The 25,994-nt window shown below is 44.2% G+C and overlaps 1 protein-coding gene across 20 annotated transcripts in view; it reads right to left on the bottom strand.

Annotated features, from left to right (window-relative positions):
- LOC142074887 (transcription factor 4) overlaps positions 1-25,994 on the bottom strand; it is a 236,140-nt gene that overhangs the window by 111,346 nt on the left and 98,800 nt on the right. For all 20 annotated transcript variants that reach the window (XM_075135834.1, XM_075135829.1, XM_075135827.1 and 17 more), the window contains one exon: positions 11,432-11,496. In XM_075135834.1, the coding sequence (XP_074991935.1) occupies positions 11,432-11,496 (65 nt within the window). The remainder of the gene's footprint in view (positions 1-11,431; positions 11,497-25,994) is intronic.

Raw genomic sequence — 25,994 nt, 5'->3', positions numbered from 1 at the left:
GCATGGCTAGAGTCTCTTCTTCCAAAGAAAAAATATCACGAAGGTCAGTGCTGATGCCAGGCTGGACTGATGGCTAAGGCTGGCACCAGACACGGAGGGAGTAATGCTGCGATACTCAAACACAGTCTTTCAAGTAGGACGTAAACGTATTTCTTTTTTTCTCCAGCTATTAACAAGAAGGAAGTTAAACAGCTTTCTGTGAAAATCAGGTGGCGAGAGTTTACTGGAATGTGAAAGCTCTTAAAAATATACAGATCGTGGGCTTGTGTTTATCTGGACCTTCCCAGAGAGCGTGCAGTAAAACAGGTGAAGAAATTCCACAGGCAATGCCGCAAGAATGATCTGTGGTCTAAATGTATGGCACTTGTTTGTCAAAACACTGATTTCTCGTGTATCCAGGTACTGAACTATTTACTTCTGTATTTGAATGACCTAAAATGTAATTATTAGCCCATGCAAAGTGTAAACAAAACGAGATGTGCTAGATTTTGAAACTCAGAGAGATTTGGACAACTTACAGATTGCTTATATTGCAACTAGAAACACTGTAAAGAAGTTTGCAAAATGAGAGAAATTTTATGACTTGTAGAATAGCTGTCTTAGAAAGTATAGATCCTGACTAAATTTTGTGTGTAGTGTGTGTTTTGAAAATAGTGATTATTTTAATAATTAGCATTCCGTATCTATGTGTGCTTGTAAAGGATCTTGTTTCTCCATCTTGAGCTGCTCTGTATGTGAAGTTCCTGTCTGCAGTCGCATGGTAATTAAGTGTGATTAAAGATGCTATTCATTCCCCTGCAAAGCAGCAGGTAACCACATGTCAGAGGGGGTGGTGGGAGAACGGAGTAACTTCTGGGCAGTAAAAAGGCTATTGGAAATGGTCTGTTGGAAATGAGCAATGCGACAGCGTACAGCAAACGCTACAAAAGTGGCCATGCGGGTTTGTGGCAACTGTGGGAGATCATCGTGTTCAGAAACACGATGGCCTCCTGAAGGACATCATATTTAAAATACCCTCTTTATTTCTGTGTGCACCGGGCGATGCCAAGCCCCCAGCCATGGCCTGGACAGGCCCGAGACAAGCTCTGTTCAGAATCACACAGAAAAGCACCCCCCACCGACAGCAAACAAACCAGGTGTGTCCGAGAGGAGCCAGAACGGGCGAGAAGCTATGGAAGGCAGATGCCTCCTGTGGAAGGGTAACAACCGCCGAAAAGGTGGGAGAAACAGGGACAACTTTTGTTGTCTCAAAAGACAACTGCCCCCAGAAGACGACTATTTTGTCCGAGAGGTGTCAGAAATTAGGGCAATACTAGCATGCTGAAGCTTCCCCCAGAAACCCATTTCTGATAGCTATGTCTATCACAATCCTTTGTACCATCTAAACGTGTGACTATCTGCTGTGTACACATGTTGTGTACCTGTGCGTACCCACTGCATGCACATGAGCTCCTCCTCCTCTCTCCGTGTTTGCATAAAATTGCCAGCGAAAGCCGGAGATTTACTGAACCCTCTGCAAGTCAGTGACCCAAACCACCTGACAACTGAGGCAACGGGCACAGCCGGGAATACGGAAATGCCACTTAAACACAAGAAGAAGAGGTTGCCTGGAGGGGTTGTGGAGTCTCCATCCTTGGAGATACTCAAAACCCATCTGGACACGGTCCTGCTGACCTCCAGACGTGCCAACCTCAATGGTTCTGTGAGTAAAGCTCTAAAGCTATAGCGTCTTTAGTGAGACTATATTCTTGTCCTCACAATCATTGCACTGGTAAGAATCTCTCATAGTCCAAAAAGTGGTATTTTTCTTCAGAACTTGCTTGAACTGTCACTACCTTGCAGCTGAGCTGAGCTGGGTTATCTAACAGGCCTAGAAGGCTCGTTATGCGAGTGATTCAGAAAGAACATGGCTTATTAACGGAGCCAGGGAAAGGAACAGGTAGTTCACCACCGAGACGTGAACGCACAGCTACATAGGAGACTGTCATCTTTGGAGAAAGCAATGAACGGTTGATAAATGCCACTGTTTGCACCAAGTATGCAATGAAAATGGACCGTTTTTTTGCTTTTTAGGGTTTATGCATTTACATTAGCAAAACCTGCCAAACCATACCTTACATGCCAAGGAGAGCATCCCCAGCTATCACCCTTGTACGCTGCAGTGCTCAGTAGTCAATTCTGAGACCTGAAAATTGCCAGAATTAGTCAAAGCCCAGCCTGCCTTTTTGCTGGAGGTCTTCCATCAAACGCTGACCAGACCTGAACCAGCAACGTGCAGCACAGCGAGCCCACAGCCTGCCCCTGTACAACTGCAGGCAAGCATCATTCCCCTTTTTATCACATTCATGACAGCACAGAAAGTCAGAGTGCAGCGACTGCGAAGGCAAACCAAGCTCCTATTAGCACTCAACCACAACATAAACCTATTATTGCACATTACAAATCGCAGTGTTATTCTGTTGCCAGGTTATAAGCTCCAGAAAGGTGCCCTTGGAATGCTCACTTCCAACAAAATAGCCCTCAGCTTAACATTTGATCCAAAGGGCTAAGAGAAAAGCACTCCTTTTACCACTAAATTGCAGTGTTGGGTTTTAGCATTTCTTCAATTATGATATGGACAATGAAACCGTGTCTTTCTGGATGCATGAGGAATTCTGCTAAATGAGCCATTCAGACATCTGAACTTAAGTCTGTTCCTTTAATACATTTGATTAACATGGAAATTTTATCTCTTATGTCATTATTTTAGTGCTGTAACATCAAAAACATTAGTCCACAATGTTCCCTCGATCACAGGAGGATAGTTTATGGGCGCTAGAACTAATTTCTGGAGCGGGAGCAATGATTCCACCTCCCAAAGCGAGATGCTCGAGCAAAAACGACGAGAGATGAATCTTCTCCAACTAAAAATCACCACAGAAGTTACCAGGCAAAATTCTGCTTCCCAGCCCCACTGAACGCAATGGGACTTCTGCCACCAACCTCACGGTAGCCAGCATTTTCTCCATTCACACTGATCGTTCGTCTTTGGGACAGGAACGCGCACTGACAAAGTCAGGGAAAGCCAGATGCAGAGTTCACCTACTCCATCTCCTTACCCCACGTGCAAGATTATCCCTACACAAGAGGTTAGCATGGCTGTAACCGCTCAGGAGGAATTCTGGGGCAAGGGGCTCTTCCTCTTTGCGTTTACTTTAGCCAAAGGCTATACGTACAATACAGCGTAATTCTATTTTGTAGTGTTTCCTATGGAGCGCATCATCCACGCACAGCTGTGGCTGGTAAGTACATACCGCCCAGTCAAGAAGTCAGAGTGTTCAAATACTTAAAAGCAAATAAACAAAGCGCTGGAGCTTTTGTTAAGGGCATTGACACTGCACATCTAATCACAAAAAATGGATTAGCAATAGACTTCGTAGGAGCCTAAATTCCTTGGTACATTAGGTACCTTTTATCACTTTAGTACAGCTTTTGTGTGTTTTTTATAGGGAGGGAGAACGAAGGAGAAATTATTATAGGTAAAGGAATCTTGCTATCAAAATGTGAGGAAACCTAGTTATTTGACTAAGCAAAAAAATACTAAGTAATTTGTAACAGAAGAATAAAATGAACTCGCTGTGTCTCCAGAGGTCTGCAATATGATCTTCAGAAAAAGTAGCTTGCCAATTTAATTGAGGTAGGAGTTATTTAATTTTTTTATATACAGGTATAGTTTTCAATAAAACTACATATGCCTATAATACTGCAATGGCAGATGTGTCTCGATTATTAGAGGTGGGCTCTAGGGAATATATACAATGGATCTTGAAATCCGTAAGCAGCTGTTTGGAAGGGAGGGGTGGAACATTGCAACACACACACATGTTCCTTAAGTGCAGTAATGTTTTGTTATTTTACTGCAGGTGTATTAGAGAGACGAAATTTAATAACTTATTGTATACTATACCAATAAAATGGAAAGATTTTTGCCCTGACATTCACGAACAAAGTACAAATTAGAAGCAGTTCAGAGCGCAGCAGCTCCGTGCGCAGGCACGCACACGCCACCTCGGTTCACACCTTCCCTGTCCGCACTCACGATACCGGCTTTTTTATTGATTACTATGAAAAGGTGGGCAGGCCATAAAAAAGGAAAAAAGAAAGCAAACCCCCAAAGTGCTCTGCAAGACACTGAAGAACGTGTGGCTGAACAAATTCAAGAAAACCAAGAGCATCTGAATGCACGGGGCAGCACTCGTGCGTTCACTGGTGAGGTCTCTGAGATGCGGGAAGCGCCCGAGCGATGCTACCAGAGTTATTTTTGTAATAGTTCTTCTTTAGCGGCTTAAATCAGAAGCCTGATTTCAGAATATGCATTAGTCTCAATCTCATGCTGAATGAAGCACTGAAGAAGGACCTTTTAAAAGTACATATCAGATAAAAAGATAATCCCTCCTGCTTTTTTCCCCCCCCTTCTGTCTTTGCTGGACTCCTCTTCATATAATTAGAGATGTTGCAACAATTCAATAATTCACAGCAGAAAAAGGAAGTCCCAGCACTTCTGGAAGAAAAAGGAAAATGGGCAATAGCTATTTCTGTCCATTCCCTTCTCAGCATGAGAACAGCAGCGTTATGCAAGGATTGACAGCCTTACTGGACACACAGACAGGCGGGCACGGGCAGCTGGGCTGAGTTAATCCATATGCACTTGCTGCAGAAGCCGCCCGTGTCTTTCATTTCCATTACGCTCATTTTAAAGTTTTCCAGCAATATTTCTGTCAAAGGTATGTCACATCCCCCTGCGCTACGCTCACTGAGCCACAAACATTCAAATATTAAAATCCAAGGCTTTCCTTGCCCTCCTCCACGGGAAACGTTCAGACTGCTGTTGTAGGTGGGGGACAGAAAGGGACGGGACAGGAGGGAAGCGGGGAGCGTGTCGGCCACGTGGCCACCTGCTCAAGGAGAAAAAGCCAATGACTTCTCCCCTTGGAGCGAGCTATGACACAGGGAGGATAAAACACCACCTGCATCTAATAAGAAAACCTTCTGAGAAAGCACGCTGGCTGACCCAGCTGAACGGAGAGGGGGCCACAAGCCCCATCGTGTGCCAAAGGCGCCTCTCACCCGTCACAGAGGGACAGGGGAGTAAGAAAAGATGGAGAAAAAGGAGAGAGGATCCACGACCACGCAGGAGGAGGGACGTCAGGAAAGAGCCTGTAGTGTCTGCAAAGAAACTGCAATGTCCAACAAACATTTGGAGTCAGATCCGACGGGAGAGGATACAGGAAAACATTAGCAGCTACAGGAAGGCTGAACTCTGGTTGAGTCTGCATGAACTTTTAAATGAGTTTCTAGAACCCTCAGCCAGAACTGGCATATTCACTTGCCACGGCAGCCTGCTGTGCCCTTGATCATCAGCCTCTTGGAAACCCGCACCAGTGCTTCCAGAGGGACGGGGTGGGGTGGAGGTTTTGGAGCGAGAGAAGGGAGCGCAGGAAAGCAAGGAGGAAGAGAGGAGTCGGAGAAAAAGTACTGAAAGGAAGAGAGAGAAGAGGCCAGTTAAATGATATACGTTGTGTCACGGTGCAGAGATGCTCTCTGCAGAAATGCTGTCCTGCTAGTCGCATCCCTCTGACTTCTCGGGATCTCAGAGCGTACTCCTTTCTGATTGGATTCCTTGAATAAATTGCTACCGATACAGTCCCTCAGGAAATCCTGGAAAGCCACAGAGCTGCTGCAGGTTTGGGCGGACTGCCCTCAGATGCCTACGGCATTGTAAATGCACGAAGGAGCCATTTTGTTGCAGCCTCTAATGCTGCTTGTTTGAACTGAAGCTGCAATAAAAACAAAGTTAACATCATGCCGAGGTCATTCCGGTGGTTGGCCTTTCTCTTTGCCGTGGTATCTTGAATCAAGGCTAGCAGATGATGATCTCAATCTGGATAAAGTTTATTGTATTTTGGTAGCAGTTGCGTTTTATTTAAAAAAAAAAAAAAAGGCAAAAAAAAAAGCTGGCTGAGCTTGTACAACTCCACTAGCTTTTACCTTAACACTTCATTCCAGAGTCAGCTTTTAACAGTGGGACGGTTCCAACTGGCCTCTGAGAGTATTTCTTGAACATCAAGTAAATCAGTACATCCAAAACCAACATTTAGACTCACTTTCTAAAAGACTTAGTAGTAAAAACAAGTCATCTCAGGATTTGGGGATTTTGCTTTAAGTTAAAACACCTTAAAAGCTAAGTATCTGTTACTCTGCTTTTGCCAAAAAGGCATAATCCAAATTTTCAAAGGACTGTTTAATTTATTCCCACATACAATCTCATGCGTTGCCTTGGAAATCTATGGTGTATGTTTTCTGGCCATCATGCTCATTTTACAGTTCTCTTTATTCATTGCTTTTTTGAATTAACTATTGCCCAGAAAAGCGCAATAGCTCTGGATTACTCAAAGTCGGTCTCATCGACCATTAACCGATTAGTGGAGCCACACTACTGTAAGCAGCACGCGTTACCATTAGTCTAATAATAGTATTTTGTGTATCCAGATCCTCTTGCACTAAGGAATATCAGTGTTTTATAAACACTGTAGAATTAACACAGCCCCTCATTTTTAGCTGCCATTGGGAAACCGAAGCATGGTGATTTACACAAGCTGAGCCTCCAGCTCACGCTCCCTGCGGAGCGTTTCCCTGCTCCCACCGCCACGCTCACGCACACCCTTGCACCAGCCCTGGCTCTGCAACCGCTGATGCAGCCGAGCGGCTGATGCGCCGTTCTACCCACCAAATCATTTCTTCTAGCGCTTTCTGCCTTTACTTCTTTACCGTGCTGATCTACATGAAGCTCTTTGAATAAAGCAGCAGATGCGCTGCTCTTCATTACCACGTGCAGACCCCTACAATCTGAGTACCCATCCAATAATACAGACTAATACAGGAAACCAGAAGAAAGTTAGAGAAATCAAGTAGGTATGCTTTTTTTTACTACTACTGCCTTGCTAATCCCCCCCAAAACCAGCACAATATAAAAAAAAATTGATCTTTGGGGAAATGGTAAGTAGCACAGAATTAAGACAACATGCAAAATCCTGACTTCACTGAATGAAATGAGATTTTTGTCATTAACTTCAATGAAGCCAGTGTTTCAAAAGTGTCTTGACAACAACTTCGGTACATGTTTCTTAGATGACTTCTCTCTAATGGAATTAAATAGTTCCCAAGATGAGCTTTCTTCCATTCCCACTGTAATCAGTGTTGTATTTGCTATGGTTTTCAGTGAGAGCCCAATTGGGCCCTAGGCTCGGAAATAAAAATCATCTTGAAGTAAATGGGTTGCTGTGTATCTGACCTCTTCTCTCATTGGTGTGAACACAGCGTGGAGATGAAACCTCAGATCATTGCTGCTGTTTGTGTGAAGAGGGGTTGTTGGTTTTTTTCCTACCAGAAGATTAATAGGTAGCAAGTTCAATATCGTTAGGTATTTAGTTTTCCTTAATTGTTCCAGGAACTCATCTACAGAGAGCAATGCATCACATCTGGAGGTAGCAATTTACCTTTCAGAAATCAACAAAATCTGCATGCTCCTCCTGGGTTTAGGAAAAAGGAGCTCGCACAGCTACTGCCGCTACTCCAGCCCCTCGGATAACCCAAGGCTTCAGGGGATTCTCAACGATCCGCAATACCACCACCAATATTTCCTTTGGAATTCACCAAGTTTTCTTCAATATCTTCTGTCTAGATAAGCTAATCTTTCTCAATACGTGTGAAAGCACATCCTAGAAATCTTGCAATAGGCTTGTAGCTTTTAATTTTCTTTTAAGCCTGAAGGTTCATACTTGTTAATAATTTGGTGGATCCTGGTAATTCTGCAGCCTGAAGAACAGACAACAGATGGTCCAGCCTCGGCATTAAGCATTATTCCTTCTGTACCTTTCAGGAATTCGAGAGATTCTTATTTTAGAAATGTTTTTTCTCCTTCCTGTCTGGGCACCGGTCATCTGCTTCATCCACTTCTCCATTATACTTCAAGAAAGTGGATGCATACGGTAGAAAGACAGACCCTATTCCATGGATTAGAATTTTTATTATTGGCACTTTTATTGTAATATCTTCCTAATGTTCCTCAAATTTTCATGAATGAAACCACAGAAAAGGAGAGTGGGTAGGTAGGGTCTTCGCCATCAGTTCTTCATTGACCCCACACAACCACAGGGCACTGCCACGTAGATACAATCAAGGATCCATCCAGAGAGCTGACCATGTCTGCACCAGCTGAATTCTGAGCAAACTCCAGAATTGGTCCACCAAAGCGTAAAAAATAATTATTCAATACTATCATTCAGTGAAAAAAATGCATTAGCTCTCATACTACAACCACAGCCATTGGCTTCTTTACTGGAATGTTGGTTTTTTCCCGGTATCTCGACAGACCGTACTCCCCCCCACAGAGGACAGGCAGCGGCGCTGCGGTGCTCAGCATCTCCCTGGTTTGCACTGCCCGTCGGGGCTTATCCTCTTTTTCACGCACTATGAAGGAGCTCACCAGCACTTTCAGGTTTGTCCTCTCCTGCGTTCTGGACCAGAAGAGAAGTCTGGCGAGCGGGAGCGGTGTGTGGGCTTCTGCTGCAGGGGGTTGGTGCTGCATGAAAAGACGAGGCGGAAACCGTGCTGCCCGTTTCTGCAGGCAACCGTCCTCGTTATGGCAATTACCCGGCAGCTCCCCACGAGGGGTTTCAGCTGTTTGTGGATCTGTCACTTGGCCGAGAGAGGCCACGCCAGGCGCGAGCAGGGCTGGGTGGGGGCCCGCAGCTCCCGCCAGCCGTCCCCACGGGATCCGTCCGAGCTGCCCCAACCCCTCCACGCTCCCAGCACCGCCGGTGCGGTGATGCTGCCGTAACATCACACCGAGTAATTTCCATATCATTTGACACGGGAAGTATCTGGAACCAGGTCACTCTCCACTGCCACCGAGAGCCTGTGCAAAATGTCGCCTCACTTTGGCTGGGACATAAAGCTGAGGATGCGTCAGAAAAAATGACCTGTTTACAGCAAACCGCCTTCTCAAGCCCACAGCTGCACCTCTGCCCTTAGTTTCTAAGATTAACTTTTTACTCCCAAATTAAAGAAAATGCACATCTGTGCCCTGCAGATATTCACAGATATACGGGTGTGCACAAAGAGGCCGCAGTACGAGTCACATTAAGACTCCACGCACGAGGCATATATAGACCATATAACTTATTTAGGTGTAATGCCATTTTGAACTCGGAAACAATTTCTAACTTATTTGCAGTATCACGAGATCATTCAAACACAGTAAGACTGAAAGAAAAACTAAAAGCAAAATGCAGCACAGAAAAAGTATGTTTTCGGGTGAAACGTGAAACCGCAGCAGACCCAAGAGAGCAGCAGAGTGGGATCTCCAGGAGCCTGGAGCTGCAGAGGAGACGGGTCTCACCCTTGGCCGGGTGCTACTACACGTGGGGACAGTATCTCCAGCGCTGTGCAAGCACCGGGGACAGAAACACATCCTGCTATCTCCTAACAATAGAAAGCAAAAGCATACAAGGGATTTTGAAGCGAAGAGGACTAGCTAGCAACGGCTCCTAACATTAATTAAGAGCTACTGCAGTTGTTCTGGATCGGGCGAGGGTGGGGTTCCAGGCGGTCTGCACTTCTCTGTGCTGGTCGTTGCAAGTGGCATCAGTAGGTCACTGCCGACTCACTGAAGAGTGACGTGTGTGAAAGTTCAGGGCGTCACTAAGCTTACTTTCAAGGCTTGGCCTGGAAACCTTCACCAGCGAGCAGCTCTGTATCCTTTCAGTTTGTTCCACACAGAATTAAACGTGTGATTGTGCTCTGAGCAAGGCAAAGCCGCCGTCCCTCGTCGCCTCTCCCAGCCCAAGCTCAGCACGTGACATTTCGCGCAGGAAGCGTCCCCAAAACTCAAGCAAGGGGGACGAGGAGCGGCAGGCGCAGGGGCCTCCCCGGCAGCAGAGCAAACCTCACCTCCCTGCGGGCTCAGGCCGGCCCCGCCAGCAGAGGGGGCGGCGCAGGGGCCCCGCCGGAGCCGGCTCCCCGGGGCTGCCCCCACCCTGCCTCCGCTCCCCGAGCAGGCCCGCAGGCAGGGCCCCGCGCAGGGACCCAGGGCTCGGCAGCGGGGCCGCGGGGCTGAGGGCCCCGCTCCCGGCCACCGCTTGTGTTCCGGGAGCCCGGCCGGCCCCGGGACAGGCCCCGGCACACGCCGCGACAGCCGCCGAGAGCACAGCCCGGCCTGCAGACGCTGCTGATGGCGTACACGCGCGCACCCCAACAGGAATTGCTCTTTGATCGCTCAAATGGTTTCATTTTTCTACACTAAATGTTTAAAAAAAACCCAACAATATAAGAATAGACTGTTTCCCCACATTATTAAAGAACAGGGACACACGAAAGGAAAGAAGGGATCAAGTATTTCCTTTTCATATAGGGAAATAATATACATTTTGGCTGGTTTTTTGTTGGTTGGTTTTTTTTTTTTCCTGGCAGATTTGAACAGTATAAAGCTTTGAATATTAAGAAGGCTATTAAATTCTTTCAATAGTTTTCCAAAGTGCGAAGCTACTGCACTTAGAAGAGGAAAGGAAGCCTAGCACCCTTCAAGAACAAAATGAATTTAAACACACGATTAATATTGCTACTGAAATGAAAAAGAAAGTGTCTTTTAAAAAAATCAATTGTCTTGAAACAAAGCACAGACTTTTGGCTATTGATAGTATTTTTAGACTCAGACTTTCTCTGGAGACTTAAAAGTATGCAAATGCAAAGTGCAGAGAGGCGCACACACACACATGCTATACCTTTGTATTACATTGGCATTTTATTATTTAATTAAACTACTCTTATTTTTCTAGCTCACGCATGCTTCCCTTGAGACGGCTTTGCTGTTAGCCTGCTGGCCTTGACTTCCAGCCAAAAACAATTCAGAAACAAAAAGGGACAACAAATCATATTTTCACAGACATTTTTATCCCTCAATACAACCTTGTTTTCACACAACATCATACAGATTCTATGAAAACTATAATTTATTGCAGTAGCCATCCAAAGCTCTGCGGTGTGTTTCCACTTCTGTGATTTCTGAAGTTGGGCTGTTGGGAAGGACCCGCCATGCTGAACAGTGCGGCATTGTTGCAAGGGACAATAATCAGTAGTTCACAGCAGCTCTGGCTAGGGCGGCGTTAGGTCAACCCGAGTACTCATAGTCTCCAGTAAGTGTATCCTCGCTAGAAAAGCTCAGGCAGGAGCTTTAAACCTGCATTTGCAAATAAAGCCCGTTTCTGAGAAAGGCACATCTGCAGCCATCGCCGTTTATGATGGAGCCTATCCCTAAGATGTACAACTTTAAGAAGCAAGCCTCATTTATCAGAGTATTTATCACAACCCCTCTGCTGAGCAGACTTTCACTTACCTGGTGGCAACCCTGTAAATTCGAATCTCTTCCATATGATGAGTATGAACCCCTTTCTGTTTTACCTGTTAACAAAAAAAAATAAAAATAGATGTATAACAGATATAAACAGATAGATATCGCTTCTCCAAGCGTTTTAGATGATGTTCACCACGTTTTCCTAGTGCTGTTTACATATGTAAAGTAGGCACTGCTGACTGCGTAATGCATGTAGGCAACAGAACGGGATTAACGCTTTTTCATGCTGAGGACGGTGATGTGAAATAAACTTCCCAACCTCGGCTGCGCTGCTCCACACGCTTCCTGGAACCGGGATTTAACGGGCTTCCACGGGCTGGCTGAAGGTGTGGGCAGACCTCCTGCGTGCCTCCCCTCGGGCTCGGGGGCCGAGCGCCCCGGCACCCCACCTGTCCCAGCACGGCGCGGGGCGCACGGCCAGTCCCTCACCGGCTCTCCGGATGGCCAGCTTCGCCCGGGAGCTGCTGGGGACGCGGCTCCCCGCTCTCCTTCCCAGGAGCAAATTCCCCCGTGATCACGGTGATGATGGAATTTACACCTGGGAAAGAGACGCTCATTGGGAATTCGCCATTCACTACCAACGCTGGGGCTGCCCCAGCGGCGCTGGGACTTGCACGGGGGCCCAATGACTGCCAAGACTCTCTGCCAGCCCTAAGTACCCTTTTTTTTTTTTTTTTCCTTTTTTCCCAGGAAGCCTTTAACACTCAGATCCAACAGCCTGACTTGCAGTACCAGTTACAGTTATGCCATATTTACAAAGGAAAATAAAGGTTCTTTCAGGTTTGAATGGCCAGACTCGAGCAAAATCAAGAAGGGAAGAGGTGGTTTCTGCAAAGCATTAAGTCATGGCTGAGCAGCACCGCACCACGTGCTCCGGAGACAAAGAGCAGTCAAGAGGGCTGATACAAAACATATTGACACTAAAAGACCACCCTTATGGTGAGGATAATCACGGGAGGGAGGGAGGTATTATCTAACAAAACAGCCAAGAACACAGTAAAAATCACTCATAAAATTAAAGTTTTTATTATAGGCTGGGGCATAAAACCCACAACACACAGTACCAGTTACTAGGGACCAGATGCTCAGTTTATCTCTGCCTGCCTCTCCCAGCAATGCCGGGGACACCTCCGCACCTAGCAGCCAGGCTCAGGCGGCCGCGTGCCCCCGCGTACGAGGTGCGGCGACAGCCCTACACCAAACCCTGCGCCGCCGAGATAAAGCCGCTGTGCCGATACACCTACCAAAGCCATGAAAAAACGTCCTTTAACTGCGTTTGGAAATACCAGATTGCAATAATGACAATCTCCACCGACCTCACAAATTTCAGGGGCCCGAGCAAGGCAGGCGGTGGGTGAGGGGTCACGAGCTGGCACGTCCCCTCATGCTTCCCCAGATTTCCTAAAGAACCCATGGTGAGGCAGATCGTTAGACAAAGGATGATGGAGTTAATTTTAATCGTTCCCAATATGGCACGGCCACATTCTGACTGAGTCCACAAGCCCTTCCTTTAATATACAGCTACTAGGTTTGATCACCATTTAGAGGTATTATTGATAAAGTGTGACTATTATGAGTGGTCTGGAATAAAAAAATCACCTTTCTCCCCATAATAATTTAAGACTCTGTAGCTTGGTTTTGTTTCTCGATTAGGTAGTTACTTATACATGGGAACCTCCAAAATGTATTTGCAATTCGTAGGACATTGCGCATGTAATAACTTTTGAAAGCACTTGTATCTGGTTATACAAGAACGATGGATCACCCACTCCATAGCCCCCCCTCAGGTTCAGAGTACTGGAAGCCTTTGCAGAAATAATTCAAGATTGAAACGACAATGAAATTTTAATCGTGAATCCCCGAGTCCAATGCCGAGATCTGAAAACAAAATGTCTTGCTGGCATGCCTGGAGTTACGTGTGCTACTTCCCGTCACCCCAAGAGGGCCAGAAAGTCGATGCAAATAACAGGCGGTGAGGACGGGGGGGGGAAAAATCCCAAACAGAAAAATAGGGTCGAGGGGAACCAAGTACAAGCAGCGACACAAGGTACTTTGAACGCGCTTCTCGCTGCTGCCTGGGTATCGGTAATCTTCTTTTCTATCGTATCAGACACAGGCAGCCTCATCTTAATTTCAGTTGTTAAAAAATATTTATCCAGATACAAAAATAAACCCACTGCAAATTACAAGTTGTCAGGGTTAAAATCTACTTCTATTTGTGTGGGGGAGGATAAGAGAACAGCATAGACATGAATCATTCTCAGTAATTTGAGTGTTTCCATGACATCAATGGGCACTCGTCCAGGACTCTGTCGAAGTCTGTGAGGTACCAAAGCGGCACAGCAGCCAGCAGGAGATTGACTTTTTTTTTTTAGGATTATGCTCCTTGTAAAGATTTCATCTATAGCATCCACTTTTACCACCAAACAGATAGCTTTGGAGATCATGAGTGAACACATTTCATTCTGATAGTGTAAGCCTTTAACTTTATTACATTTTTCTGTTGTTGTTGTTGTTCCCACATACAGCTAGAAATCTGCCTTCTCAATTCAGAACAAATAACTGAAATTTATGAAAAAGTCAAGAAACTGTTAAAAAGCTATACGTACCTAGAGTTTCGCTATCAACTGTAATTATGAAATTATCATACTTTTTGTAATGACACTTCATTTTGGGGGGGGGGAATATCTTTTGTATAAACTGTCCATTTAAAATTAGCTACAGTCTTGATGTTGATTTTCTGCTTAAAATTCACTGGCACATTTGTTTCAGATAATAAAATTTGCAAGAGTGCTGATAATATGCAAGAGTAGGCTCTTTAAGCAACTATTTGTGCTCACAAATACAAAAGCGTCTCCTGAATTTCTACGTTTACTGTACATTATGCATCATTTTCAGTCACTTGAACACCCCAGCCTGTACTGTGCATTTTCTGAGGTTTGCAAGAGCTAAAGATTTCTCTCTCCTTTTTTTTTTTTAAATGTTTTAAAAAAGAGAGAGCGTCTACAGCGATGTAGACACCCGACGCATTCACTGCGGAATTTTCGAGACAACCCTCTAGTACTAGAATGCGGCAGCCGCTGCGGATATTTTTTGGCACAAAGACAATGGTGGCAGTGCCAAGCCCCATGGCTAAAACTACTCAAAAGAGGCATAAGGGTAGCATTAATCGTTCAAGTCTTTTACTGCATGGAGTACTGTTGTCCATATTTTAAAACCTAAAAGTACCCGTTAGTAATATTTGTTGTAAGCCGGGGGGGGGGGGGGGGGGAAAAGAAAAAAAAAAGGGAGCCTGAAATACAGACAAATAACAAATCTTGTCAGACATCTGATTAATTTTTTCTACCTAGAGGATCAAATGCTAAAATGTGCCATTTGTTACCTGCGCTCCGAACACGCAACACGATCTATACCCTTCCGTGGCTTTATGATCTGACAATTGAAACAAAGCTCCATGGAAGAAGTTGACCTACAAAGGCTGGTGAATAACTTTCAAGTATGCACTTGTTCTTTAGGTAAGGCAGAAAAAGCATCTCCATTATTATCAGAGGCAGTAACTTAGCATGAATGTAAATATATATATATATATTCAATTAATTGACACAATGCATGCCAATCAAAGGAGAGACAAAGAAAGAACTACATGCAGCTCCTGTTTTCTGACAAACACTGAATCACAAGTATCTGCTCTCTAAATACCTCTAGAAAAAAACACTGCTTATCTTCACTAAACTAAACAATTGCTTCATAAATATTTTGTTTGCATTTTTGTTTAACTGCGGAAAATAAAAGCAGCATAGGATTGCCAATCAATCAATAAAGAAGCCACTTGCCTTTCCATGGTGTACTTTGAAAAATTAATCAAATTAAGTAGAAAATTTAAGCAACTTCCAAAGCACAAATGCAAGTCATCTGATTCCCCACTCCCTTTTCCCCTGCCCTGGGAGATAGGGCACCTTGGCTTTTTTCTGGTAGGCAGAATGAGAGGCATGAGACAACTCTTTCCATCTGCAGAGAAAAGGAAGTGGAGCTATTTCTATAAATGACTTCAATTCAGTGTTTACATTGATTTCGTGTTTGACATATTTTTTGAGAGATGAGTTCGACCAGAATATTCTAATTCAGGTTTCCGCTGCCCTACATTTGGGGTTTAGTTCTTGGTTAGGCTGAAGAAGGGAAACCTGTCGGGGGGGGGGAAGTAATTGTATTAGGGATTGGAATTTTAGTGGCTGCAAATTTCGGTCTGTTCAGTCTGCGATTTTGCTTTAACCTATTCCTTATTTTATTAGTGCGTTTCTACCATTTTTGAAAATTAATGATTGTTCCCTCTGATATCCTATGTCTCAAATGCATCCCAAAGGGAGCCTGACCGATTCCCCTGCAAAGAATGATTATTAAAGGAGAATTCAGTGTCGAAGTCAGACCAGACACAGGGAACACAGAGCTGGAGCATATTTGGGGAAAAGTTCTGAGCAACTGAAGAATGGGCTGAACTTACAGTTCCACATTTGTCTGTATACAATGAACACATACGTGTTACCAGCCGTAGCAGGGTTTATTTACATTGTTATGAGGACCATGAAACAGTTTACTTCTGCCTTAATCTATAGTTCTTGCATTCAAAATTTTCTTATGCTTGTTTAAGTCTGGTTGCATGAGAAGGAGAGGATTTGAGCACTCTGGGGAGCGAGTGCAGGACTCTCTCAGTGCTCGCTAACGCGAGTGAAGGTCTCCGGACACCGGCCCTTCCTGACATGAGGACCAGCCCCGCACAGTAACTTTTGACAGTGACAGCCAGAATATCAGCACCATTTTTTTTTGCCTCAGAGGTTTGAAAACCTGACTCATTTCAGCAGAGAAATGATGCTAAAATTCGCATAGAATTATAAATTATCTGAGGAAAAACCTCATTGAAATAAATGAGCCATTGCACACTTAGATATCCTATACCTATAAGCACCTCACCCTCGGAGAAACGTATATACCCTGTGTCCTCCAGGGACAGCCTCCCAGGCCTTGCTATCTTTTGCCCTTCACAGAAAAAATAGCCTGCCCACGTTTTCATCAGAGGAGCCAGCAGGTAGCGTCTTCATTTTTTTAGAACTTTTGAATACTCTGTTCTTTAAAAGAGGGGGGGTAAAAAAAAAAAAGGGAAAAAAAGAAAAGGAAAATGCTTTTAGTATTAAATGAAATTTTTTGGGCTCTTAACTGAGGGACGCAAATCCGAACGCCTTCCCTGGCACCAGGGCTAACAGCTGGCTCCAGGCTTGTCCCCCTTTGTGCGACAGCTAGCTTTTCCTAGCTGCTCGGCGTCTCCTCGGCTGCTAACCCGGGCAGGAGCGTGCTCGCCGGCGCGGCTCCCGGGCAGCCGCAGGCAGGGGCTGGCAGGGGAACAGGCGGCCCTTGTGCTGGGGCTGCGGGGAGAGGTGAGGCGCGGGGCAGGCGCTGAAGAGGCCCGGGAGGCATCGTCCCGCGGACCGGGGGGACAAGCGGGTCCCAGCAGCGGCTGCTGACACTGGGCGTCCGGCTGCGATTTCTCCTCTTCCAACATCTAAACAGCAGAGAGAGGTGCTTAGCTCGGCTCAGTTACTAACTCGGGCTTGACCTGGGTTATATATACATACTTCTCCTTACCGGTATAGGATACACCGTCAAAATACCCTATTTATTTCAGTGAGGTTTTGAACAGCACATTTTACATCACAAAGAATCTCATCCGATGGTAATGGAAGTATCACGTTAATGAGCTATTTCTGCTTTGTGCTATATGTGAAGTACAAACAATAAGAAAGAAATCTTTTTTTAAGCAAAGTTTGTGCAATAACGTTCACAAAATAGTACAAATGACACGGCATCTGATCCAGGGAAGGTCCACCGACTAGATACAAAGCTAAAGGAAGGTATTAATACCAGTAATTTGAATGGCATCACACCCCAAAATGTAGCGCAATGCTAGGGGAAAGAGATCTTTTTGACATGGAAGAGGATTTTTCGCACTTACACTGATGTGCAGTAAACAGTAATGGTTCTTAGAGAGACGTTATGATGCCCCAGCAAGTATCATTACAAAGGGAGATTATTTTTTTTTAAACAGTACCATCAAAATGCAAAAGAAATTAAATCCTAAAACCTATACTAAAATAAATCTACAGAGCTGGCTTGAACAACCTAAAGCGAGGAATTTCAAGAGCAAAAGTGGCACTTCACCACTGACTCACCTCGCTGGGCTACAGCTTATGCTTAAACAGGCAAGGTTAATTCCCAGACGCCCCAAAGGCCAAACCACCTACTTACACACACGCTATGTACATGTGCCTGTGTCTATACATACATACATATACAAGTTGATGGGAAAGGCTGCGCTGCCTGCTGAAGGGTGTCCCGCATGGTGCTGCCGGCAAGCTTTGCCCAATGCCCCCCGTGGGGCGATGGCTTCAAGCGCAGGGAGGGACCAACCCCGGTGCTGCCCACCCCAAGCTCCATGGTCCCTTCTATGCATATTCTGTTAATCCATGAAAATACCAGACCAATTTTTTTGTCACTGATCTCAGTTCATGAAATATTGGACCCAAACCAAGAGACTGAGGCAAATCGCTCAATCTATTTCTGTAATCTACCAAATAATAGCATCTATTACAGGGCAGTATGTGATTTCTCTGTTTGCGTGCTTTTAAAACAAAATAGCTGTGGCAAAACTATACTTGAAACTATAAGAATGTGAAGACAGAATATCAAAGACCATATTCCACCAGACTTATATTAAATGGTGCCTCAGTCCTTCACTAGTCCCACCAAAATCAATTAGATTGTAAAGATTATCACACTATCCCATAAAAGAAAGGTTTGATGCTAATAGTTGGTTATTTGCCTGAATGATACAGCTGCATTAAGGATCGATTGTGTCTAATCCAGTCAGAACAAGCTCACTGCACCCTCTGCAACAGGTTTTCAGCACCCTGAAGTTAATCAGAGGATACGCAGGTATTGCCATTTCGTAGCCATCACTGCAATTGTGCAACCAATAAATAACACTGCGTTCTGCAGACAAGGAACATTAATGAGCTTAATATCAAGTACATGCACTAATTGAGACCAGAAAAATAAACTTTCATAATTAAATGAGGTATTTAAACAAAACAACTGTTTATTTCAATGCCGTCTGAGGAAATTATATTTAACAAGTTGAAGAAACCTCAAAGACTCCTCACTGTCGTGGGCCACCGCGTTTGTCTCGCAGAGCCTGGAGGTGCAGGAATGGCCACGTTCAGTAAGCCCAGAGCAACCGGGCACCTACACTCAAAAGCTGTGAACGGAAGAACATTTATGAGAGACAATCCTTCATTTAGAGTGAAGATGCATCTGACTTCATAAACATCTTTAGTCTCCTTTTCTTTTCATATGTGCACGGAATTTCAGTCTAGAGGAAATAATTACGATCATCTAAGCCTGAACACCTGTATCACTCTGGAAATAGGCAAATTTATTTTAGAGAGAAACAAAAACTCTAATAAAACCCATTCACCATGTTTTACCTTCTCATTCTTGAAACACACAATAGTCAAAAGATGGGCAGGGGATGAAGACAGGCACCGGAGAACAACAACAACAAAAAATCAAAAGCATTATCTAATACTAGACAATCAGAATAATTAAGAGGGGCAACATTTTCATAAAGATATGAGACAAAAACATGTTGTAGTAATACTCCGGGCCTGAAAGCAATATATAAGAATTGAATGTAAAGCACTGGATATTGTTTTATCCTAAGTAAGCCTCACCTTAAGGTCTATTTTAAATTGAAATCCACTGCAGGGTGATCCCTCATCATTTGTTCAGGGACCAGTTCAGGAGATCTTTATCATGTATCTGGAAACCTGGGTTTTCACTCAAGCATGAAAACAGAATCACTTTAAAACAAGTTAGATAAGGATCTAAGGCCATGAAAGACACAGAATTGAAAGAGGACGATAAACCTTCCTACAGCCCAAGTCTGGGCTCTAAATCTTTGGTCTGTAAACCACCCCTATCTAGTAGCATTTATTAAAAGGCTACTAAAACAAACCGTGCTGGACATGAGCAAGGATAAAGAGATCAAAAGCCTTATCATTCAGATGGGGATCAAATCCACACCTCAGCATGATAAACAGAAACCACCCTCATGAGACGGCTGCCTCCTGTCCCAAAGTGACAGAAAAGGCGCGATCTCGGGACTTGGGGTGACTTTGCGCGCAGGCAGCAGGACCACCAAACCCACCACAGCCCCGGGCCAGCCCTCCGCGCCCCACCCTCCTGCCCGAAGCCTGAATTAACTCTACAGCATCATCTACACAGCAGAAAGAAGGAAACAAATGCTGACCACAAGGACACACGGACCCCTTTTAAAAGCTTGATGGCAAAGACAAATTTTCAGGTTTTAACACCAAAAGCGTCAATGCCTTTGTCGCAGTTCACCTCCTGTTTTTCCCCTGTCTTCACACGCTCTCTGCATGTGTAGACAGAACTACCGGAGTCTCTAATACGCATTATATTAAGATTAAATACTCAATTACACATTTCTACAGAAATGCTATTTATTTGTAATATTGCTCAGTACAGAAAATTAAAAGAAAAAAGTTGGCATTTATTTGTTATAATTCTGACGTTTTAAAAACACCGGATCAGATAATTTGGATCAGCTAAGCAGACAAAACAAACTACAAGCTTCTCAGTGTATGGCAAAACATCAGGAATGATGTGGTAAATATACTGTAAACATTGTGAAATACCCAATAGTCTCAAATCAGTAATATCCAGCAGAGGGCATGCATACCCTAATAAGACTTTTACACTTGAGAACTGATGTTTCCTAAACATTTCGGGAACAAACAATTTGGGCTGAGAATACAGGCAAACTCATAGCACCAGTACACATGCTCTCAGATCAAGAACGATAAAGCGCTCTCGTGGAAAGGCACCTAGGAATGTTGATTCCTACACTGAAAAAAGAAAAGTCCTTGAGAGAGAGAGTTCCCACCTCTACCAGCTGACAATTTTCCTTTTGCTGCCAAATGCAAAGACAATAACCTTCATGCAAAAAAAATTACCATTCCTCATACAAACTTCACACCTGAAAGGAATGCTACCTTGAAGAGCAAAGTTCAGATTCATTTACAAATATTTTATTCTCTATAGGTGAAGTATCAGCTGCACTAATATTAAGTAAAACTGAACATCTTTAGCAGGGCCAGATTTTTATCCTAGATTCTTTAATTACTTCACAGAATGGGACGGCAATATTACCTATGGTTTCTAGTCGATATTTTATAGGTTTTTATTATACTTAAGTGAGAGGAAATTTTTAAAAAATTGATCCAGGGAAGAATTTGTCATTTGTCATGTTTGTTTCAGAAATCACTTGCTTAAGTTTATATCATAGAAAACCTTCTAATGTCTACCCATGCTTTAGAGTCCTCCAGTGGAAGCATTTTATTCACAGCTGCCGAACCAAGTCCCCTCTCCCAACCGCGGCAGGTTCCCCATGTTCGAAGAGGTACAAACGCACCAAGGAGAAACCTCCATTTCCTCCTGCAACCACAAAACGTATGACGGTAATTAACTGCTACTGGCCCAGCCATGGAAATGATCACTCCCAACCTTAACCTCTACTTTACAGCACAGAGTAATGGCTATTTGGGTTCCTTATCAGATAATGTATTTTTTTTAAGTTTCAGTAGCCTTGGGAGATGAACTTAATTTACAAGGTCTATGAGGCAGGCAGCTTAGGTTACATGTAGGTCACAATAAATAATACTCATCCCCTGGCCGGCGCGAGCTGCGCTGCCACTGCCTAAGTTGAAATGACAAGCCTTTATTATTCCTAAGCACTTGATTCTGAAACATTTGCACAATCTGTTAAGTCCAGACAAATTTAAATGGTTCTGACATGCAGCCTGCTAGGGTCAGTGACAGGGATAATGCCTCTTTACGTGGGTAAAATTTTGTGGCATATAGGTCACTCTCTTAAGGGGAATCAACTGTGTGTCTCTTCTTTGCATTTCCACCACAATCCTTCATCCTGCAGCCTGGAGCTGAGAGTGAAATGCAAGAAAGGAGCCGAACGCTCAAAGCAAAAATCTGCTTCCAGGACAATCCATTATATCTGACAAGTTAAATGTTCCATGGTAGACCATATGGCATCGGAGCAGGGCCGACGATGGAAGAGGGAAACTCAGCAAATGCATCACAATTAAGGAGTTTGACTATAGACTTTACTTTGATTTACTTTATTTTTTATTAAATTTTGGATATTGTAGTCTTTCAATTTTCATATAGCCCTTCCAAAGCCTCTACCCGATCTACCAAGCTAGCTATACATGAACAGGTGGTTTGCCAAAATTATCTTTTCCAAAATCTTATGGTCTCAGTTACTCTAAATAGTGCTCCCAATTAAGACATTTTTATACCTGGTAAATTTGCTAAGTGCAGGGCATTTCTATTACTAACGAGCATAAATGTTATTAGTCGTTTATGAAAAACCAAAGAAAAAGTAAACATGGCAAAAAGAAGAAAACAGCATAAAATCCCTGTCCCCACCCCAGAGCCTCGGCGATGAGTTCTCAGTAGGGATGTCACCCCAACAAAGAGCACGGACCCCCGAGACTGAGGGCTAGCAGGAGGAGTCATCCTGGAGCCACCCTACTGAAACCCACCGCGATCTGCGGGTATGTATTTTTTAGCAGGTTGGCCCCTTATTGTCAGGCGAACTCCTACATAGGCAAGATAACAGCACTGATAGGCTGAAAGATCTTTCCATCTTCAAGGTCCTTCAACAACTTTACGATCCACGGTGCAAGCAGTAGAGCTGTACGCGTCCCCCCGAGCCACCTCACCGTTCAACGTTACGTGTACCTTCGTTACAGACATGCGCACAACCAGATCCAACTGAGTAATTACCACGTACGAGCCCACAGCTGCCCCGGCCCTTCTTTATTCTGTTCTGATTACCAAATCATACTATTGAATTAACCAAAGATGCCCTTTCCGTAAGGCACCCACCACCCATAATCACCTTCTTTTGACGAGCCAAAGTCTTGGGCTCTTATGAAGGAATCCTTGTAACCAGCTGCTGCAGCAGTGGATTGGGAAACCGCATGAACTGGGAATACTGGCTTTGCCACACCTATGGAGATTGATCTTGACTGACATAAATAACAAATGGACCAATTAGAAGAAAAACCATGCAAATTAGTTGCGTGTAATGAAGTTCCTAAATAATTTGGAAATGCAGTGTTGAAAACAGTAACTAGTATTTCCAGAACTCCTTGCAAAGACTCTCCTCTGTGGAAGAGGACAGGACTTCTATAAACTTGTCGTTCTGGTCCAATATCATGCAGGTCTGCTATCGTTCAGAAATAAAATCTGCAGAAATAACTGTGTAACCATTTTTGGGAAATGCCCTGGGGTCACGATGCAAAAATAAAGTAGGTAACCAACGCTTCGTCCTTATTTAGGCATTTAAATAAAGTTTCATAGGCAGGAGTAAATCCAAGCCAGTGTCACTTGTGGCAGTGGAAGCTGCTGGTGTGCAACTCGCCAAAACAAACCACTTACTGGGCTCCGGAATTGGGAACCTAATTTTAAGCACTTATTTTTGTAATCCCTTTTTTTTTTTCAATTTCGACCTCGTAAGGTTAAGCCAATGTTGCTACCAGTAAGGGCCCATCCTGCCCAGTGCTGGGATCGACAGACACTTGCCAGAGATTTCCAGAGGGATCACGCGGGAACAGGGAAAGGCTTTCACTGAAACCGAGGGGTGTTGAACTCGATACGCCCGTGGCCGAGCCGTGCCTTTGTAAGCCCAAAATAGTATGTTGTCACTGCTTAATCATTCAGTAGGCTTGTAATATAATATTATTTTTTCTAGTATGAAATGTGTTCTTATTCAGAACGATTATTTCTCACTATTTTTAAGGCTTAAAACCAATGATTCTCCAAATGACTTTCATTCTACCTCTTATGATGGCTTGTGCCAGGGTCCCTCCCAGGGACGGCATTGCCCTGATGCCCGCCGGCCGTCCCACCGGCAGGAGCCGGCAGACGACCAGGGAGGCTCTGGGGTCTGCTAGGGAACATCAGGAATTGTTTTATGGAGGACCTTGGTGGTTTTATAAAGGGGGTTACACAGTGCTGTGCCTGTCTCACAACACCCTCTGAAAGTCCCACAGTCTATGCTGACAGAGACTGTTGGTGTTATGGGATACAAATTTAAGTTTAAATGCAATCCCTATTTTAAGATTTTGGGAAATTGGGGTTTAAAAAAATTATTAATAGGAATACTGGGGGTCATTTTGATGAAGCAGTCCTTAATGAACTTTTAAAACACCGATTTCAGTAGGAAAAAGAATGTAATTTTTCAAAAATATATTTATTTATTTTGTTATTCCTTGTAAGAAAATGGTTTTAGATTACTTTAAACATATTATTGTTATTTCTATATGTTTGTGAAACCACTATTTGTTTTGCTGCCATGAACGGAGATTAAAGCATAAAAATGGAAAAAATGCTTTAAAATTTTGGAAATCTTTACGTAAATGAAGAAGGTGCTACTTTGAACTGGATAGCTGGGGCCCACCCCCGGCAGAAAGGCCAGGTGAGCGGCAGGCAGCACGCCTGGCGCGCTGGCAGAACAAAGACCATTACGAAACCAATGCTGAAAAAGAGTCGGATCCATTGCTCCAGCGCTGCAGTTCCTCACACAGATCTTAAATTTATTATTGATTTAGCATTTAGTACTGCAGGCACTGGAACAAAGACCCCTATGATTATAAATGCATGCTTTTGTAGCACGTGCTTTAATTTTAAAAAGGGTACTTTTTTCCCCCAAAGATCCTGCATATTAAAAGGACATCAACTTCTTAAAAAGTCACACATCTTTCAAAATGTGTTTTTACAATTTAAGGTTACTGTCAGAGATGACAGAGAAGGATTTCTGGGTTTGTTTGTTGTCACAGAGTATATCAGAGCTGCAACCAGCCGCCGGTCTCATCCTGGCACAGGGACAGGCGGGCTCCCTGACGGGGAATTTGCCTCCAACGGGTCCTGGGGAGAAGCAGGAATCGTGGTCACCCTCGGCTCTGCCACAGGGGACACGCGTGGGAAAACCTGCTCGACGCGCCCACGGGAGCTGGGTGCGGAGGCAGGAAGGGAACCACCCCGCTCCGAGGTGCGTGTCTGGAGACAGCCTTCCTCCGCTCCCGAGTACTCTGCACGCTTAAGGGCCGTTTATTTTCTATGTGATTTCACTGTTTCCACAGAAAAATTCCCAGGCACCCTTGCAGAAAGCACATGTGCCATTCTAAACTATTTATTGTTTAATTGGGCACATACCAAATAGATAATGGCTCTTTAAAACACTCCTGGCATCGGTGAGCCACTGGGCTAGCACCGTCGAGAAGACAAACGGTTTAAAATGGATGTTTTCCGTAATACAGCTCTGTAGGCTAATGGAATAAACTCCTTGCTTCACGATAGTATAACCGATGTGACTACCTGCTTGGATATCAAGAGCAATAGATGTGTACACATAAATGAAGCAGAGAAGGGAGATGGAAACAGAAATACAGCTAAATTCACACCAGTAAAACAACACAAAATGAGGCAGATATTTGTGCTTTGTAGATTCCACTACTAAATCCTGATCAACATTTCTATTACTAATTAAAACGTCCATATGGTAAAACAACACCTGATCCAAGGAGCTTTTAAGTACAGCAATTGTCAATACTGAACTTCTGCATTTTGTTAGCAAATCTGAAATTTTGGCCTGGATTTATTTTCAAATGCACTGTTTTCTGAGTCATTAATGAAAGAGAGTAAAAACTTTGGCAAAGTATTTACCTTCCCAATACCATAGTTTTAAACAAAACGTGTTTAAAAAGAATGGAAAAGAGAAGTTAAAAAAAAAAAACCAACTAGAACTATTCTTTGTCTTCTTACCAAAAAGTTAAACATACCAGATACAAAATTTAATGCGGCTAAAAATTAGCCTAGTACGTTGTTAGTGTCCAAAATTCACCCAGTTTCATGAAGTGAGTACCGGAGACCCAACACAGAGAACCTGCCACGGGAAAGCATTCCAGAAGCCCTAGTGCCGCCGCCAAGCCCCGGGCTGCACCGCAGCCACCTCGCTTGGACACGAGTCCACACTCGGGCACGAGTTTAAAGGTTTGGGATACAGGAACGAAAACCACGCTGTATCTGATACTCCTGCCACGCACCGTTGGACGTTCTCGTCTCATCGGCCCTTTTGGCAACGTCAAACGGGCGATGCAGGACAAGGAGGTCGGTCGCAGCATCCCTCCAAGGACGGTCTCGGCAATGCTTGCAGCAGGAGCAGCTGAAAACTTTGCTCGCCTTAAATTCCATCATCGAGCAAGTGCTCAGCTATGAGCATCTCTGCATCCAGCACGCTGGCCGCACACAGCTGCATCGGGAAACGCAGCAGCCATCAGTCTGCTCCCGGCCTGCTCACCGCCAGAAAACCCTGGGTGTCTGTCTCTCAGAAAAA

This window comes from Calonectris borealis, chromosome W (genome assembly GCF_964195595.1).
Source record: "Calonectris borealis chromosome W, bCalBor7.hap1.2, whole genome shotgun sequence".
NCBI lineage: Eukaryota > Metazoa > Chordata > Aves > Procellariiformes > Procellariidae > Calonectris > Calonectris borealis.
The sequence above is the reverse complement of the archived record's forward strand: the minus strand, read 5'-3'. Positions and strand labels throughout refer to the sequence as shown.